The sequence below is a fragment of the Bubalus bubalis genome, chromosome 8 (assembly GCF_019923935.1).
Source record: "Bubalus bubalis isolate 160015118507 breed Murrah chromosome 8, NDDB_SH_1, whole genome shotgun sequence".
NCBI classification, from domain to species: Eukaryota; Metazoa; Chordata; class Mammalia; order Artiodactyla; family Bovidae; genus Bubalus; species Bubalus bubalis.
The window spans coordinates 13,044,722-13,063,541 of NC_059164.1; the positions used below are offsets into that span (position 1 = coordinate 13,044,722).

An 18,820-nucleotide genomic window follows, 5' to 3' on the forward strand; every position below is an offset into this window, starting at 1 on the left:
TAGCCCGGCGAGCACCCCGAGTTCCCGGGCCGCCGTTCACCTGTGTGGAATGTCTCCCACTACTGTGTCTGAAGCCGCCTCCCCGCCCGTCCCAGCCCCCAGCCCCTTAAGAGTCCCTCCCCGCCCCCACCCCCGGTATTTATTTATGCCAGTGGACAGTTCTAGTAACTTTAAAGCTGCGGTTCACCTTCCCGAGGACTTTCATCTCGGGAAGTTTTATGACACTTTGTGAATGTGCAAAGTTTTTAATTAGGCTCGCTAGACAGCCCGAGGCAGCGGCAGCGCCACAAAGTCTTCACGGTCTCTCTGCTTTACAGCACAACAAGCCGCTCTACTCCTTTGAAGACAATGCAGACTATGTGTACGATGTCATGTGGTCGCCCGTGCACCCCGCGCTCTTTGCCTGCGTGGACGGGATGGGGCGCTTGGACCTCTGGAACCTCAACAATGACACCGAGGTGAGCGCAGGCGCCGGACCCGGCGGGCTGGGAGGGGGGCGCCGGCGGCTTCTTTCCGTCTCCCCCTCTCTCTGAAACGGCCTTTTTTGGACAGACCCTCTAATTGCAGCTGTGCTGCCGACCCCCCATTCTCCGCTGCTCTGCAGGGAATTGGCAGATGCATTTGGCCCCAAATCATTTAATCTCACTTCATCCCTAAAACCGTGGCAGAATCCTGGACAATTGACGACCCTTCTTTGCAAAGAGCAAAACCATACGTGTTCACGCCTTTCACTGCGGGAAAGGACACTGGGGCATATTTGAGAGTGGTGTTGAAATAACTCTATGGGCAAACACTTGGAAAAGTAAGCTTTTGTGGACTCTGACTTGAGATTGGGCTTTTTAAAAGGGCTATTTGCCAGTGTTTGCTGTTTGCACGATTTGTTTTAAATCCGTAAAAGATGATTCTCTGGACTGTTGATGTTTAGATCTAGTCTCCATTTAATTTTTAGAAGGTAAATAATCCTTGTCTAAGAGACTGAACTCACCACTTTTATAATAGTTTCTATCTATGAACATGTATATTAAATTCAGTAATTTTTAAAAATATTTTAACATGTCACATTTGGAGTACTTCACAAGTGAAATTTTTTTCAAAAGGCAATTAACAACAGGGAAATAGTGTTTTTAAAAATCATGCTGTATGTATTCATGTTTGTAAAATTATATCACATGTCTTATTCCTTTTTTCCACTCTCAAAATTATTGAGGTGCTGATTTTCAGGTACTAGAGTTTGGGGTTGAGTTTAAAAAGAAACCTGAATATTAAAGGTCCTTCAGTTTAATACAATAAAATGGTCTGGTCATCAGCTGGTCCGTGATTCAGGGTAGCTCTCCATCAATAAGAGTGGACAGGTAAGAAGAACAAGTGCTGAAAACTACGTGTCAAGTGGAGAACAAGGGAGAAGTCTTTTGAAGTGTTCTGAACAGGAAACAGCTCAGCCTTTTTAATTAGGAAGCCTACAGCTGGGGGATGTGAGGAGAAGCCGGCTGCCCTGATATTTTTTGGGGAGGGGCAGGGAAATATCCTTCAGGTGTTACTATTGAGTCACTGTATCATACAAGATTATAGTCACCTAAAACCACTGCCAAATAGTTGTCTTTTACAAATCTTTCCATTTAACTCTGTTTTTGATTTTTCCTTTTGGCTACCAGAACCACATGACAAAGACAAGAGTTATGTAATGAAGCGTCTTTGGAAATGAAGGGCAGCAGTACGTGCAGGGCCCATCATTTCAGACACTGAAACGTTTATAACATTACTGCCTTTCATGGAAAGGTGCCTACTACTTGACAATGTGATGGTTTCCCAAAGTCTTTCATCACCATTGATTAAAATCATATTGTTTCTCTTTGGTAGAATAAACTCATTCACTGTAAACAACCAAAAAAACACAATTTTCAGATTGATTTAGGAAACAATCCCCCCCCCTCCACACACACACACAATTAGAAATCAGATTTACTAGAAGTGAGTTCAGGTGATACTCAACTATTACTATGATGCAGTGGAGTGTCCTACCAAGTCCTTAGTAATTCCTCTGCAACTCTTTTTGTTTAGATTTGGTTTTTTATCTGCTCTTTAGGTAAAATGAAATAATATCTCAGCATTGCCAAATGTGATCCCCCCCCCCTTCCCTCTCTCTAGGTATCGAGAGACAACCACATAAGTCCTTTATAGCTAAGCATTGTAAGAAATCATTACTGGGCATGCAAATCGTTTAGTTTTGCGGTGAATGTAGTTCTGCTTTTGCAATAATAGTAGATAACACTGAGCCTGATTCAGATCCAGTAATAAACTGAACACTTTTTAAAACCCTCAAATCATTTTTGTCTTCTGTCAAGTTGAACAAGATTTTTCAAATATTTGTCCGATTAGAAATTAGATTTGTTTAAAAAAAAAAAAAAAAAAAAACACAAAAACCCTGAAACCTCAGTGCTGCTTTGTCGGTGTTCAAAATACAGTGCTTTTTAAACCAACTTATTCCAAGTACCCCTGTGCAAGGACAGCTTTTACGTTCACCTACTGCACTGTTACTCATCTCTACGCGGTGTGGTAAATTATGTGTATAGCTTCTGTGTGTGCAATTAAAATGATTAAAAACTGTGAAAATATATAAGAAACTGAAATACAAGAGTAAGAGACAGTTATGGATTATTTTCATTATAGATTCAGCAACTTTTGAAAACTCATTACTTGTCAAATTAATGAAATATTTTTGTCATTTTCTTCATACATTTCATAATTCTTTTAGCCTGTATTATAGACTGTCAGTTTCTATTTTTTTACCCCCACCATTTATGATATCGATGAAAAGAAGATATTTTTAAATGGTTAAAATAGAAATTGCTCCAGTTTGCTACATTACTTAATTCTAAATATTTAAAATTCTTTAATATGTTTTAGGCATAATTTAAAATGTATCCAAAAATCATTTTATTTTGAGTAATCTTTTGTCATCTTTATATTAAGATTAAATACTTTTTATTCAATTTTTGAGATTGTTCAGAGATAAAATCTGATATTAACCAGCGTTATGAAAAGTGGGAGCCTTATGATCTCCCTAAATTATGGAGTTAAAAATTTTAATTCTGAAAACTATATAGCCAATTCTCAGATTTGTTTTCTGAGTAGCACACGAATGATAAAAGTGTATTGACAGAATTATGGCCTATTGCAATTCATATTGTTTTGGCCTTTGAAAAGTTTGGTTAAAAATTCAGTCTACAGCACTGCACAGCAGGTCCCTTTATTGTAGAAATTGTGTATTTAAAAAAAAAATGAGCTGGGACTTTTTGTTTTAGATTTTTGCTATCAATTGACATACCGTGATTTAAGCAGGTAAAAGAATTTTTATTGATTTTGGGATTAAATTTAAACATAGATTCTTACATATGATGGAGTTTTTATTGCTATTTTAAAGATAGGTGTTGGGTCAATAATCTCATATAAACAGATGGTTTCAATTCCCTTAATAACAGAACGTGGGGGGTGCAGAGGCACAGGCCAGGTCGTGTTTCCACCCTAAGAAGTCATGTGTATTAGACACAGGTCTTGAAACAGTGGCATGAGATGATGTTGGTGGCCCTCTTTTCACTATATACTTTTTTCCTTTTTGTTTTAACATTTACCTTTTTTAATGGGCTGTTGTCATTTCCTATTCAACATTCTTGTAGGAAGCTCAGACAGCTGATCTTTCTATCAGTTATAAACTCCCAAACTTCCAGATGTGAGTTTACACAACTCATGATGAAAGAGGGGTAGACCCACTAAAATTCTTTTTTCCAAATAGTAAGGTTCTTATAACAAATACTACAGGTTCCATCTCAGCACCTCCAGTTCACTTTAATAATGATTAATATTTGTAATTATCAATGTTGTCAGATTTCAGGTGCTTATTAAAGGAGGAGGTGTATGGCCTTTTCTACAAGTAAGTGCTCCACTCTGTCACGGTATTGTCGGTTTTCAGAGTTAGCACTTCCTGCACCTTGGTACTGCTGGGAGGAAGGAAAACAGGACGGAAAGAGGAAAAGAAAAAAGGAGAACTTGAGGTTTTGAACTTTTTCTTCTGAGCATCCCTTCCATGATGAGGTTTCAAGGGATCAATACATTTTTTTCCCCTGAAGACACTTAATAATATAATATGACTTATTTTTCACCATAAACCCCATCCCCACCTTTTATAGTATCCTTAATCTTGGTAAATCCTGAAGTCTCCCTCTCTCCATCAATCCATAAATCAGGACCCAATCAAGAAGTCTCACATTTAGCTGCTGTGTGATGTCTGTGTACCCTGCATAATCTGCACAGATATTTATGTCACTCATGCCCACTGACTATGGCAAAAGACTCTCTCTCTTTTCCTTTTTTGTTAAAGTGTCTCTCCTCTCTACCTCTTAATTCAGTGGAGCATATGATTTAAGAACAATGAATCCTTTACCAACTGCACAAGAGACGTATATTACTTCATGCGCACGCAGGCCGCGGTGACTCATCCAGTTGAACGTATCATTGTCAATTCGTATATTTAAGTGCATATTCAGAGATTCTTGGTTTCTGTTGTAACCCCTTTGGCAGGTTCCAACAGCGAGTGTGGCCATTGAGGGGGCGTCTGCCCTGAACCGTGTTCGTTGGGCTCAAGGTGGCAAGGAAGTTGCCGTTGGGGACTCAGAAGGCCGTATTTGGATCTACGACGTCGGAGAGGTACGTTATCTGGTTTGGGTGTTTTGATTTAGTGTTTTGGTGTTCAGGCTTCTTTTTTTTTTTTGGCTTGTATATCTGGTTTAAATACCTAGTGAAATTTTTGGCAGCACCTTGTGGACCGTGAGAGCCCTCTCGAGTACGTTTGCAAATTTCCATTGACTTCAGTGGGAGTTTGGGGAGACTTCCTTGGGGTCTAATTTGGTCTTCCGACTCCACACACAGGACCCGTTAGTTAAGGATCAGGCTACTTTCTGAGTGCTGTAGAATTCCCAGCTGTCCTGTGATGAAGCATGGTCCTCTGTCCACCTGCACCCCCACCCACCCCACCCCCCTGCCAATTTCATGAGAATGAAAAGTTTGCCAAGTTCATCATGCTAACATTGAATTTGGAATTTGTTGTTTATTTTGAAAAGTCAAGCTTTAGTTGGTATGTTCAATTAAAAGCTATATACTATTAGTCTTTAATTAAAAGTAGCCAGTTAAATAGCTGAGGTGAGTCAGAACTTTGTACCGTTTTCGTGATATTCAAAGTTGTTATATGCAGTGTATACTTCTAGGGTTTATCTTATTACATGATGTGTAAAATATTTCTGAACATTATGGCACACATCAGAAGAACTACATATTTGATTTCAGATAAATCTCCTTGAATATCCACACTACACTTAATATTACATTACAGAGCAATTTTATGAAAACAGATCTGTTTATTTTTACTCTCTAGAAAGTGTTGACAAAAATCTTCATTTCTGATGGGGTGAAAGAAGTTTTTTCTTAAAGACAAAATATTGAACTTTCAAGCCAAACAAAATAAGCATGTTGTGTAAATTGTGTTAGTGTGATATGAATCTAACATTTGCATTCCGGGGGGAAATACACCACATTTCTAGGTGTAACATCCTCCACCTCAGGAGTGTGCTTGGAGTGCCTGGTGGGTGGGCAGAGCTGATCACCGAGAAGGGCTCTTTGTGGTTTCATCCATGAGCTTTCTACGATTTTGGCAGTCCTGGATGGTCTGTTCTACAGTGGAACTTTGGCGACGCTATATGGCAGAGCTGGTTGTGTTACAAGCTGGATGGTGTCTGTGTGTGTACGTGTTCAGAGATGGGAGTTTCCTGTTTGGGGATGTACCACTCTAAGTAGAATGTCTAGAGGCATCTCTCCGTTTCACTGCATACTATTTCAGTAGACTCCCCCTTAACTACTCCTGATGCCACAGGCTGAGTCGTTCCAACAGGGACAGAGGCCGTGTTAGCATCCATCCCCAGTGGTGAGAAGGGAGTGGTCTGGTGACTACTGACGTAGCTTGGAATCTTTGAGAACGAGAATACCCTTCAGAACTGAAAATATTGCCAATATATTCTAAAGCCAAAACATTGCCAATATTTCCTTCAGTGAATACTTTAGTCAGTGCATCTTTTTCATGGTCTTCATCAAAATAAAACTAAGCAGCAAAAACCTGCATTCTACATTGGTTCCTTTGTTTAAAAAATTTGAGAGGTAGGAAAGAAGAGAAATATTAAGAAACAAAAAAGTTTCTCTCTTTCCTTTGTTTATAATGGGTATAATTGCAGCAGAGAAAACAGATGTGCTTAGAGATGAAATGGTAGAAAATAGATGAAATTTAAAAACTCCTTTCTCTACCTCCCTTGTTTATTATACATAACATTCCTTAACTCTTTTAGGAGTATATACAACAGTACTTTATCCAAAGAGGACTGGAAAGCATGATAGTTCGACAGTCTGGTTTATTTAAAGTAAGGCATTTTGAAAAATCTGTATGTTGACCACACATAATTCATATATAAACATAATTCATATATACATGTAATATACATTCACACACACCACCTTTAGGCAATAAGAAAATACAGCATAACATGTATACAGGATTTACTGCAATACGTTATAATATAGCCATGGGACAGAATTACTTGAATATGACTCATATTTTGGGAGTATATTTGATTTCGTAAGTTGCTTTGGCTGATACTTGGCTGCTAAAACTTCTTCCTACGTAGTTGTCATCATTTCTAAATCGTATAGTGTTGTTACACTCATATTTCCTCTATCGTACTAGCAGGTCAGGCTGGTTTTCATTTTGGTATTATTGCCCTTGCTTTTCTAAGTGATATTACAGACTATAGAAATGTCTGCAACTCTAGGCCGGTCTCACCTATTGTCTGGAGTCTAGACAGGCTATAGAAAAATCTCTGTGACATATAATAGGCCCAACTATTTGTAGGGTTGTTTATCCCTACAAATTCACTACCAGGAAAAAAAGGGTTCTACAGTTTTATTGAGAGAAGCTATTGTAATCTTCTAGCCCTTTCCTGAAGGACCAAAAATCAGGATAGGCTTATATATTCAAACAGTTCCTTCGGTGTTGTTTGATCCTATAAAAAGTCATCTATAGCTCAGAAAAACCCAGACTTTACAACAGAATTTTGCTGAAAGTATATATTTTCCTGAGTATTTTTGTAACGTATTTACAAATTTATCTTGTGTGTTTTGGGGGAGAAATAAAGGGGTACTTTTCTGTCCTAATACCCTGTTCTAAGTTTCTGAAGACCAAATCTGTAGAGTTCCATGTACTGAAGGGAAAGATGACTTTCCAACAGCTAGGTTTAGCAGAAGCCCACTTGGGAGAGATGGTAGATCATGGGAAATACTGCCATGATGGTAATTACTATTGTCTCGTTCACCAACCTGGAACTGACGGAGCGTAACTGTCCATAAATGTTGTTGTATTGGTCACATCCAACTCTTTGCAACCCCATGGAGTGTAGCCTGCCAGGCTCCTCTGTCCTTGGGATTCCCCAGGCAAGAATACTTGAGCAGGTTGCCATTCCCTTCTCCAGAGGATCTTCCCAACCCAGGGATCGAACCCCAGTCTCCCACATTGCAGGCGGATTGTTTACCGTCTGAGCCACCAGGGACGCCCCTTAGAAGAGAAGGGCACCCCGTAAACAGTACCCCGCCAGCCTCTGTAATCACCCATATTGTGGAAAGCCAGACAGAGTGCCTTTACAGCAGCCTGGCCCATCTGGAATTCAAGGTCAAATCCAATACCGGTGCACTGCTGAGAAAGGAGAAGGGGTTTGAGCAGGAAGTGATTTTCAAAGGAAGAAAATATAAAGGAAAAGAAAAAGGATGTCATTGAGGATCAGACTGCCCGGAAACTGTGCTCCCATTATCTGTATTCAAAATTGGTCCTCCAGTCCCCATTAGAACGAAACCCATCACCAGAGTCACGCTGGCCTTTGGATAGAAAACCTGGCCTGTGGAACCTTCTAGGAAGAAGATGAAACACTTTCAGGTAAGCCTTAAAATACAATCTGTATATGAGAGTTAATGGTAGTTTTGAGAGGACACTCTGTTGTTCCATTTTCTTGGATCTCAGTACCTCAGATGGGGGTCTTGTCTGCCAGAGGACATCTCACGCTTGTTCTCCTGTGGTGTTCTTGACCGAATCTTCTGTTAGGCTGTGGAGAAAGGAGGCGAGAGCAGCAGGCTCTCTTTCTCTAAGGTCCTGTTTTAGAGCAAGGCTGGCTTTACCTGTGCTGTCGTCTCGCAGGGCCCCATGCAGAGGAACCCTGCTGCTGCTGCTAAGTCGCTTCAGTCGTGTCCGACCCTGTGCAACCCCATAGACGGCAGCCCATCAGGCTCCGCCGTCCCTGGGATTCTCCAGGCAAGAACACCGGAGTGGGTTGCCGTTTCCTTCTCCAATGCATGAAAGTGAAAAGGGAAAGTGAAGTCGCTCAGTTGTGTCCAACTCTTCGTGACCCCATGGCCTGCAGCCCACCAGGCTCCTCTGTCCATGGGATTCTCCAGGCAAGAATAATGCAGTGGGTTGCCATTTCCTTCTCGAGGGATTGAACCTGTGTCTCCTGCATTGGCAGGCGGATATTTTTCCCACTATGCCACCCGAGAAGCCCAGTATTGTTATTACCTATTCCTTAGGGCTATTTTAAAATGTTGGATGAGAAGAGCAATATTTCCACATTCTCAGTATCATGATATTTGGGTGTTTGGTGGATATTCTAGTTCCCCTCCCCACAACCCTCTTTTGATCACATAATTTTAACTGAGAGTGTAATAAGGGAGCGAGCTCTGTGATACCTACCTTCAGGTGGAGTTGAGAGGGACAGCCTTTCTCTGTCCCCTGAAAGGAGACTTCTGTGACTCCCAGTGGAGACAGCTCCATTCAAGTCCAGGTTGATGTGCCTTCCTGTGGGACCTGACTGTCAACCAGAGGGCACTGCAGAACGGGACTCGGTGTCACCGGCCATTAACAACCGTCTGCCTCATCTCCTGTCCCAGCCGAGGTGCAGCTGCTGCAGGGAGTCCCAGCACAGCGCCCCCATGATCGTGCCCACCTCTATTATGTACAGTTGTCCTCCATGGCTTTTAAGATGATGGCAGAGAGCAGTGGCTAGGATCCAGATTTACTGATGCGATTTATTATGAACTTCTGAAGGGGTAAACGGGATTGTGTGTGCGCTCACTGAAATCACCGGATTGAGTCTGTCCATCCTTTTGTTTTTTTTTCTTGTTACATTTTTTTTTTCTTGTTACATTTAAATGGCAAAGGCATGAGTAACATCTCAAAGCCTATGAGTAAGGAGGTAAAATATAAAACGCAGTGTTTTCAGGTAGGCCACATGATGCTTTGTTTATACAGCATATGTTTTTGGTTGTTTCATTTTGGCATTGTATCTGGAAAATATACTGTACACATTTATTTTCACAGATAGGGGTCTATTTTCTTTGCAGAGCAGGTGCTTACCTCCCATTAGCATAAATGGAAGTTATATGAATTCCTTGAAAGAGAAGACCCATTTTATTATTTGGCTATAACTTTTATTCTATTCATGCATCTCAAAAGTTACTTAAATAGACAGTGGTTGCATGTACCACTTAAAATTCGAAGATCTAAATTTTAAAATGAGCCCAGCACTTGAATAAGTTTGCAAGATTTTGCTCCCCGAACTATAGGACACCATATGTTTTGGAGCTGTGTGATCCCATTCAATTAATTGAAAGATGAGTAAGATAACAAGTCATAAATTAACTACAAATATAACCTGAACATGTCGAGTGTATTCTTCTTCAGACCTGTTAATCATTGTTGGGTTTTTCAAAAATGATGTGTGAACACACATATTCTTAAGAATTAAAAATAAGAATTACTCATGGCCAAGGCTCTTTACCAAATAGCAAGGTTTTCTATATATAGAGAGAGAAAGCTGATTTTAACGGCACATGGGCCAGTGAGTGTAGAATTATTCACGTGTCCTGATGATTGATAACCAGCCTCGCTACCTGTCTCTCTCACCGATATGTTTTACAGAAAGCCCGCTGCCATTGTTAATGCTTCAGTGCAGGCACACAGATGCAGCTGCCATAAATACCCCCTAACAACTATGTTTGCTGCTTATCTGAATTAGTTAGAATGCTGTTTGCAGCCCCAGTTGTGAAAGAAGCAGTTTATCTTCTACCTCCTATTTATTTCTTTTTCCATTAACCTCTTCTAGGGAAGATTTTGTTTTCAGTTGGGATAAATACGCATAAGTTTCAGATCCCTGATTTTATTCCTACAGTAGTCAAAATGATAAAATTCCAAAATCATTTCAGCTGAAAGTAGAGTTGGAAAAATAAAACGGCAACTGGAAAACCGTAATTTGGGAGATGAGGAGGTCTTATTGCCCTGGCTTTCTCTGTTTAGTACCCCATTTACTCATTATCTAAGGGAATGTGTATTAATCTTTAAATTTTAACCCTGAGCTCTGGCACCATTTCGTGTGCCTTGTTTGCTGTGACTCTTGGAGGCCAAAAGAAAGGCAGTCATCTTATACAAATTGTAACAAATGCAGTAAATTTGACACTTGTCAATATGTTAAAAGGGCCTTAAAAAATCTTGGAAGGGAAAAAGGAGAATATGAGATCAAACGCAGTCGCTAAAGCGTGGTTTTAAACGTTCATCTGAATCTATTTTAAAGCTACAATTAAAAATTGGAATAAAAATTCTACTTGGAATCCCAGTAGGAAAAATGACCTATGCAAGATACTTTAGAATGGTGGTCAAGGTGTAATGTACAGGGACTATAAACAGTGCCTCCAGCCGTTCTCACAGACAGCTAGAGTAAGAAGAAAAAGGGATTCCGTGAGCCATTTTCCTTGTACTTTAAATCACTGTTCAGCATAGTAGCACCTGATAAACTGGATGTATTGGGAGTTAAAAGAGTGTTTGAGCGACGCAAACTAAATAATACACGTATGGTTTTTAAGTGGATTACACTGAGGCAATAATTGTTCGCTTCGTGGAATGACTTCACGTTTTCCAGTAGGACAGGGCCCACATCCCTTTTCCACAGGAATTTATGCCCTGAATATAAATAATCCCCCTCTGTGGGGAAGGCTGGCATGCAGAAGACAAAATATGAAGTTAAACTGAAATTTGGGGGTTGATGCAAATACGAGTTCCTTAATGAAAAAGAACTGCACTTGAAATCAGTCGATTTAATTATTGTGCTTTATGAAAGCCATTATCCTCTGCCGACGAGGAGCCCGATAGCGTGGTTCAGTTCTGGCAGCATCCGGGAGGGGAGGGGAGGGCTGAGCTAGGCTCAGCTCACCAGAGTCCAGTTATAATTGCCCCGAACACTTGTGTTTCTCATTAAATGAGTGTGGCCATAGGTTTCTGGACTCGAGAAGGTCTTTTAAGTGCTAGCTTATTCTTCCATGGCTTAAACGGTGTTTTTTCCTTCGCTAATGCTAAACACTTCTTTTGGTTTTTCCCTCCATGGAAAAGACTTATGTGATGCCCAAATCCAGATAAAAACTGAAAATCCAGATACTTAGTGTTTTTAACCTGAATGTTTATTAGCCACAAACCTGTGCAGTTAAGTAAAAAGCACAAAGGCATATTTGTATGGACAGATTTGGGGTGCTAATAAATATAATTACATAAAATAAGCTACTTTGAAATAATATATTAGTTCATTTCCTTGTCATAATAAATTATATGTATTTGAAATAAAATCATCTGGTTAAAATATATGATTATAATTTTAGTGTTAACATGATTTTTTCTAGGAAAAGTATGTTAAAAAGAAAGTGCTATTTCAATGAATGTTATAAGTATTCATCTTATAGTAAATGTAGTAGCAGTGGGTCTATTTTGATAATTACATATGTTAAAGACCATGATTAAACTAATTCTTATATAAATAGTGTGCTTATTCAGGTAGCATTAGTTCATAAATTTTCAAGCCACTTTTTTTCTGAATTGATAAGAAAATACTTATGACTTTTATATTTTACGGAGTACTTGACTAAATGAAAAGAAAACCCTAATATCTAATTTTATAAAAACCAAATTAATGTGTGCATAGTAATTTGCAATATTCAATGAGATTAATATATTCCCATTTTGGTGATAAATGGTCTCTGAATATAAACCTTCTGAAACAAGTATTAGTTTGTATAATTAATCATCTTTATGATTCTTCTGTGGTTTCATACTGTCATCTTCAATAACAGTTTGGATTCTGAGGCAGTCATTAATTATAGTGTTAATTTTTTTTTATGTCTAACAAAATTGTGTTTAGTTATAGAATTTCAAAACTGCTAAATTTTATCTTGAAACATTACTGCCTAGAACAGTAGCCTCAAATCACGGCATGAAGCTGCTCCAATCTTTTGAGTCTAGATTAACACTGGCCTGTACAGAAATGAAGAGTTATTTGTTTCTTCTGCAAGTATGTGTGTTACTATTGGTATATCTGAAATAGAATATGAAATCAAATATCTGCCTATACATGTTTATGTATAAATATTTATATGCCATGTAGGCTGGACTTGCAAAGTGAGGAAGTGAATGAATCATTGTATTCCACTTTCATGAAAGGTTTGCATGAATTTCTGAGACTGTCAGCTATCAGAACATCTTTTCCATTTTAGAACATGAATTATTTATCATTTAGGGAATATCAGAGCTTAACACTGTAGGAGCAGTTTTGCACTCTTACTTTTTAGGCTGGCAGATAAAACTGATCAATGGCCCGGAATTCTCTCTGATCTTTGTCCTCACGGTCGGCCAGTACTTTTGCAACATTTAGATAGAACCTTTCATCAGTCTGGCAGCCCTCCTCTGGTTAATCACATTCCTCACTAGAATTTTTCTGATCTTTAGAGAGCCACATCTACAGGTCCATAGATACTTACCTATTGTCATCTATTTGAACAGGATAACCTGGCCTAGAACAGTGCCTGGCACATACAGGCACTCAGTAGTAATAAACAGGTAAATGAATGTTTCACAGGTGAAAGTTGAAGGTTAAGAAAAAGCGTACTTGTGTGAAGTGTTCAGACGGCAGCCTCCAACTTGTCTATAGATTGATGGCCAGGAAAAAATAACTGTATTTGCATGGGGAAAAGGTATGTAGAACATAAACTTAGAAAGAGTGCTTGTTCTTCCTCTCCAATCTCTATTCCAGTTACTCTTCTCTCCTTTGCTTTTAAAAGTGAGCAGTTGGTCACTAGTCATAATGAAAGCCTAACAGTTGACTCAAATAGTTGTTAAACCACTGGAAAAATGCTTCTTTTTCATTATGCTTTTTTTGGACACTATAGATACGGTAAATCATGAACTACATTATACAAATACCTCTTTTATGCCCAAACATTCAGTAGGAGGGAATGACATTTCCTTTATTACCTTGGTAAATGTTTTTAAGGTGTTTAGCAATAAGCCTTCTTTTTTGTCAAAACTGCTTAGATGCAGTGGTTGCTAGGAATTTACTAGAAAAACTATAGCTAATAATATCAGAAAAAGAAAGGATATATGTTTAGTCAGCTACTATGACAGATCAGTTTGAGTAATGTATGTGCTTTCACTTCCCCGTCATCCTGATCTTTTGTGTTATGGAAAAATAGTAGTAATGAAGTTTAAAAAGTTTATTTTCCATTATTGCCCATCAGTCAAACGTCTTTAGCATTTTTTTCCATCTTTTGAACAGAAAAATAGGTGGTTCAAAGTAATAGAAAAATAATGCTTAAGACATTTCTAAAGACGAGGGTGACAAGATTTTAATATGGATGTGAGCAAGGTCATCTTTAAGCCTTAGTGAATTAACTCTTTTTCAGCTGTGTGATTTCTTTTTTTTTTTCCCCTTCTCAGGTAAAAACTTCAGAATTTTGTCATGCATCCCATGATGCTAAATTTTAACATGAAGAGTATTTCTAAATGTTAATTTTTATTTTTAAAGAACAGTATTTAGAATAGTGTTTAAAATGATTTCCTTTGACATTTGCTGGCTTATTGAAATTGATAGAGGCCCATCTTTGTCACTGTTTACTTTGGGCTTTTATGTTCTACCTTTATATCTTTCCTTAATTGGGTGGTAATGGATTTTTTAAAAGTATTGTTCTAACAAACATGCTATAAAAGTCATTTAAAGATTCTAGGAAGAGAACTTTAGCAGAAAGGTCTCAAGCTTCATGAGTGACTGAGGGTTCCCTTAGATGGGATTTTTAGATTAAAAAAATACTTTCTTAACCAAAAAATAGTCAGATATCATCAGACGCCCATGGGTTAGCATGCTGCTAAATTTCACAGAAATTTTAACTACTGACTGGTAATAGCAGATGCTGCAGAGCGGAGATGAATGTAACTTCTACTTTCTGGACTGCTCTAAACCTGCTGTAAATACTTAGTTACCGCACAGTATGCACTCTAGTATATTTATGTGCTCGGTACACTGCATTCTGGCTTGGGATTTTGGTTCGTGGTTTCATCCATTGTTACCAGTGATGGTAGACTCTCCAGAGAGTTAAATACAGTGGAGCTTGGTCGTTCCATTCCGACGGCTGTTTCACTGCTTATTACCTCCCACTTCGCTTCCATCTGTGTGTGTGGCAAAGGGAATTGTCCTAAAAAATATAGGCTTCCTCTGAACACAGATGTGTGTTTGTACACCAGTAAGTCTGCAGTCTCCTGAACTGGGGTGACGTTAATAATCGTACTTTTAAAAAAGCTTTTAGAGCTTAGGAGGGTTTAGCAGTTCTATAGAAATCCATGTTCATCTCCGCAGTTCCTGTAAATGCATTAACAAACAAACAAAAAAATCAACGCTTATTAAAGTGAAAAGGTAATTTGTAAGATATCATTTTTAAAGAAAACTTTCATTTTTAGGTTAATACAGGAGCTGAATTGTCATGGATCTTTGGAATCCATGGTTAACATAATCAGACTTTTAAAAAAAAAATGACTCCGTTTAATTGAAAGATTACAAAGATGCTGATGAACCACATACTCATGGGATATTCATCCCGAAACCTGGAGTCCTATTCATTTTGTTTGGTTTCTCAGATACATTAAGCATCATAAACTGAAATCATGGAACACTTTTTGTCTTAATTATCCATGCTTTTTTTAAAAAAAGTAACCTACTTTTATACTAAGCAAGGCCTGAGATATATTTTTACCATAAAAAATATAGCATTGGGCTGGTAGGAGTTACTGCAGATAATGCAGCTATTTAAAATCAGCTGCTAGGTACTATAAACCCTTTAAAATTACTAACAAATGAGGGAGGCTTGACTGAGGACTGTTCAGAATGGTTAGCCATGTGCTTATAAAAAGGGACACATGAATGATATTTGTGTGTTTAACCCTGGTTATAAAAAGTCATTTGATTTTTATAACAGCATGTTCAGTGGTTACAAGGCCTTACGACTTGAGCTAAAAATGTAGAATCCCACTAAAGAAAGTGCCATAAAAAGGAAATAGCTTGATAAAACTGTATTGGTCATATGTGGAAAAGATGCACGTGTGTGTATGTGTATGTTTACAAGGAATAATTATACTTTATGTTTAATTTTTTTAATTAACAAAGCATCCTCTGATTTTTCTTGTGATCTGAAAGAACCCTTTCCCCACACCCAGTTCATAAACCTTAGCTATTATTAAATGTGTGACTGTCTAGGAAGTAATTTGTGTGGGCTTTTAAGAAAGCAAATGTGATAAAATTTAAGGTGTACTTCCAAAAATACGCAGCTCTATATAGGTGAATGGAAGGAAATGGAAGAAAGAAAAAAGGAAGCAACAGCAATTGGAGGAGAGGGAATTAACATTAAGAAGGAAAAATATAGGGCAAACAACCTTTAGTCATGGTTTGTAATGTCCAGACACTGAGCTTAAACTCTTTATATTTGGGGGGAGGTCTTATTTAATATTCACAGTGGCCCTGGGAGTTAGTGGCCAGAATTCCTTTCTCACAAATGAGGAAGGAAAGATCTGAGATGTTAGAGACATAAATTTCCTAAGGACACACAGCAAATTATTGGCAGAGCTGTGAAAGAAATCATATCTGGATGATGTCTGAGGTTGAAAAAAGTCCTTCCTGGCTCCATTCTGAAAATCGAATTATGCAATCTGTGGCACAGTGGTTAGCCTAGAGAGTTACCTGGGGGTAAGGCAGGGCAGGATCTGGGGGAGGGGGGGGGGGCCCGTTCCAGTGTGGGAGGAGGGCAGACCGGTGACAGCCTCCGAACTGGAGGGATGGAGGGGAAGCATGAACAGGATAGATTTTCGTGAGTTTCCCCCACAACTTTTGCTTTTTATTTCTGACAGTGCATCTTTCAGGAACCTTAGAAGGTTAAAAATAATATTTAGACTCTTTTAGCAGGTGACTGAGAACACATGACCTGCCTGCCCTTCTGCCATGGCACGCTGGCATTTATTCCCTGAAGGGGTGAGGCTCCTGATTGCCCCCCACTGATTGGGGGCAAGTTACGTGGCCTGGAGCAAATCACTGAGCTCCCTGTCCTTCCATTTCCTACCCGTTAGAGGCCTGTTCCTTAAAGTCCTCACATAGCAGACATTCGAAAGAATTCCTAAAGAAAACAGAACCACAAAAATAATATAGAATTGATATGTATGCCACTCAATATATTAATGTATCATTTTTAGGAATATGTGCAATCTGAGTGTTCAAAGAAAAAGAATGCATGGCTATTCTGTGTTGAGCTCATGGTTCTGCATTAGATTACCTTTCTCATCCTCTCCACATCTCTGCTGATACGTGGGTCAGATGCCATTATCTCTGTTACAGTTGAGGCAATGAGAGGTTAGGGGCCTGACCATGGCCACTAAGCAAGCTGAGAGCAGGACAGAAGCTTCCTGTGCAAATCTAAGGTTCGTGTTACCTTACCTCCTCCGTAAGGCCAAATTGCTACCTCGGAAACTGCCTTTGCCTTAGTTTCCTCAGCTGTAAATATATGGTCATCTCCTTTAAAAGGCATTTACTCTTAGAGCAAAGATTTTGTTATTTCAGGAATCAGCACCCTGAGTGCTTTTGGCATAAAAATGCTTTATACATTTAGCGAAAAGTTAGAAAACAGTCATACAGTTGGGGGAGGGGGGTGGACTAGATATTGGTGAACCCTGATTATGAAGCAGTAGGAAAATCTGAGTCATCTCTGACCTGGGTTGTGGACTTTGGCAGATGAATCTGAAGGCAGAAAATGTTTCCAGATCCACTTTGATTCAGTACAATACTGCTCAATTTTTACAATCTCTTTTTTATGGTATCCTTTGATATAACTAGGCTATTTGCTTCCCAGTTCTCATGTTTAATTGAAATTACTCATCACCAATAGAAACTTAGGAATATATTTCCTATCAGAAATGTCAGTTGTTTGAAAATTATTCTAAACTAGTGTTTTCCAGCGGGGTGGGGGGGGTGCAATCTATAGTGATGGTCTAGGTTTAGCCTTTAATGCCTTGATAGAACCTTGAAGAGATGCTGAAACCATGTCATTAACATGCCATTTGCTCCCCCACTGTTTGTGTGACACACAGCACATCCCAGGGAACGTTGCAATTGTCTCTGTAAGGAGGTCAATTTTCAAGTACTTCACTTTCGGAATGTCAGTGAAATTAAAAAAAAAAAAAAACGATGCCAGTATTCCCACATTTTGACCTAAGAAAACATGGTAATTAATATGCATTGTCTTCATATGCCAGAATGATTAACCATTATATCTTCAGTCCTACCCTAGTGTCTGGCGTATAGTTGGTACTCAGTCCACGCTGAAATCATTATTAAAAAGACATATATATGCTAGTGAGAGGGGCATGACAGCAGTCTTTTTCTTTGACTAAGAAACATGACAGAGATTTTTCAGTTACTTAATGAATAAGGCATTACTGGATTGAAAGTCTCCTAGAGAAAGTTTCAAATGCATTTGCGCTCAGGAGAAGCGTTAGGAGCTGCCAAGGGTAAGAAGGACACGATTCTGTCCAGACAGATGCTGTTTAAAATGAAAAGAGTGGTGGTCTTGTTTGTTAGGACACCTGTTCGGTCTTACCTACAGGTATTAAAATGGCAGAAATTATTAACTTTGGGTGTGGATACAACCTGTGAATACACATTGACACATTCAAGCTTAGATTATACTCAAAGTGCATCCTGACAGTGACATTTAATTCTGCAAATGGGGCAGTATGCAGCTCACCCTCTAAGTCTAACATTACGATGATCTGGTTTTATTGTCAGCTAGATGAAAAAGCGTAATAGAGTGAGGCAGATAAATTTAAGTTTCTGGAAGCAATTTTGTTTTCATCCTGTGCTAATCAAGCAAAGCAAACTAACATTTCTAGTGAGGAAAATGTTTGGCAAAATAATCAAAAGAAAGAAAACTTCTAATATTTTCCCAACCTAAGTGAAACTTCCACAGATAAAAAAGACAGCGAGCTATGTTAGAATATGGTGAAACATTTTATGAGGGTGAATCTGCATTTTTAAGGACTCTTATTTCCACCACTATGGAAAAAAGTCAAATGTAAGTTCTATGGTAGGGTATATTTTTATCAAAAACTTTTAAATTTGCTAAAACTCATTTTTAAATTAATAAACAGAAATCTGTTACGTTTCTATATACTGAAATATTGGAAGAAGAAAGTAGAAAAAAAAAATCACATTTAAAATCACATCAAAAGTACCTACGAAGAATTTCCTGGCAGTCCAGTGGTACACTTTCTTGAACTAAGATCCTGCAAGCTGTGCAGTACAGCCAAAAAAAAAAAAAAAAATTTAAATAAAACATATTT

The 18,820-nt window shown here is 38.6% G+C and overlaps 1 protein-coding gene across 5 annotated transcripts in view; it reads left to right on the forward strand.

Moving 5' to 3' along the window:
* The window catches only part of DYNC1I1 (dynein cytoplasmic 1 intermediate chain 1), a 380,396-nt gene that overhangs the window by 356,458 nt on the left and 5,118 nt on the right, over positions 1–18,820 (forward strand). For all 5 annotated transcript variants that reach the window (XM_044946455.2, XM_044946458.2, XM_045166350.1 and 2 more), the window contains 2 exons: positions 318–458; positions 4,576–4,701. In XM_044946455.2, the coding sequence (XP_044802390.2) occupies positions 318–458; positions 4,576–4,701 (267 nt within the window). The remainder of the gene's footprint in view (positions 1–317; positions 459–4,575; positions 4,702–18,820) is intronic.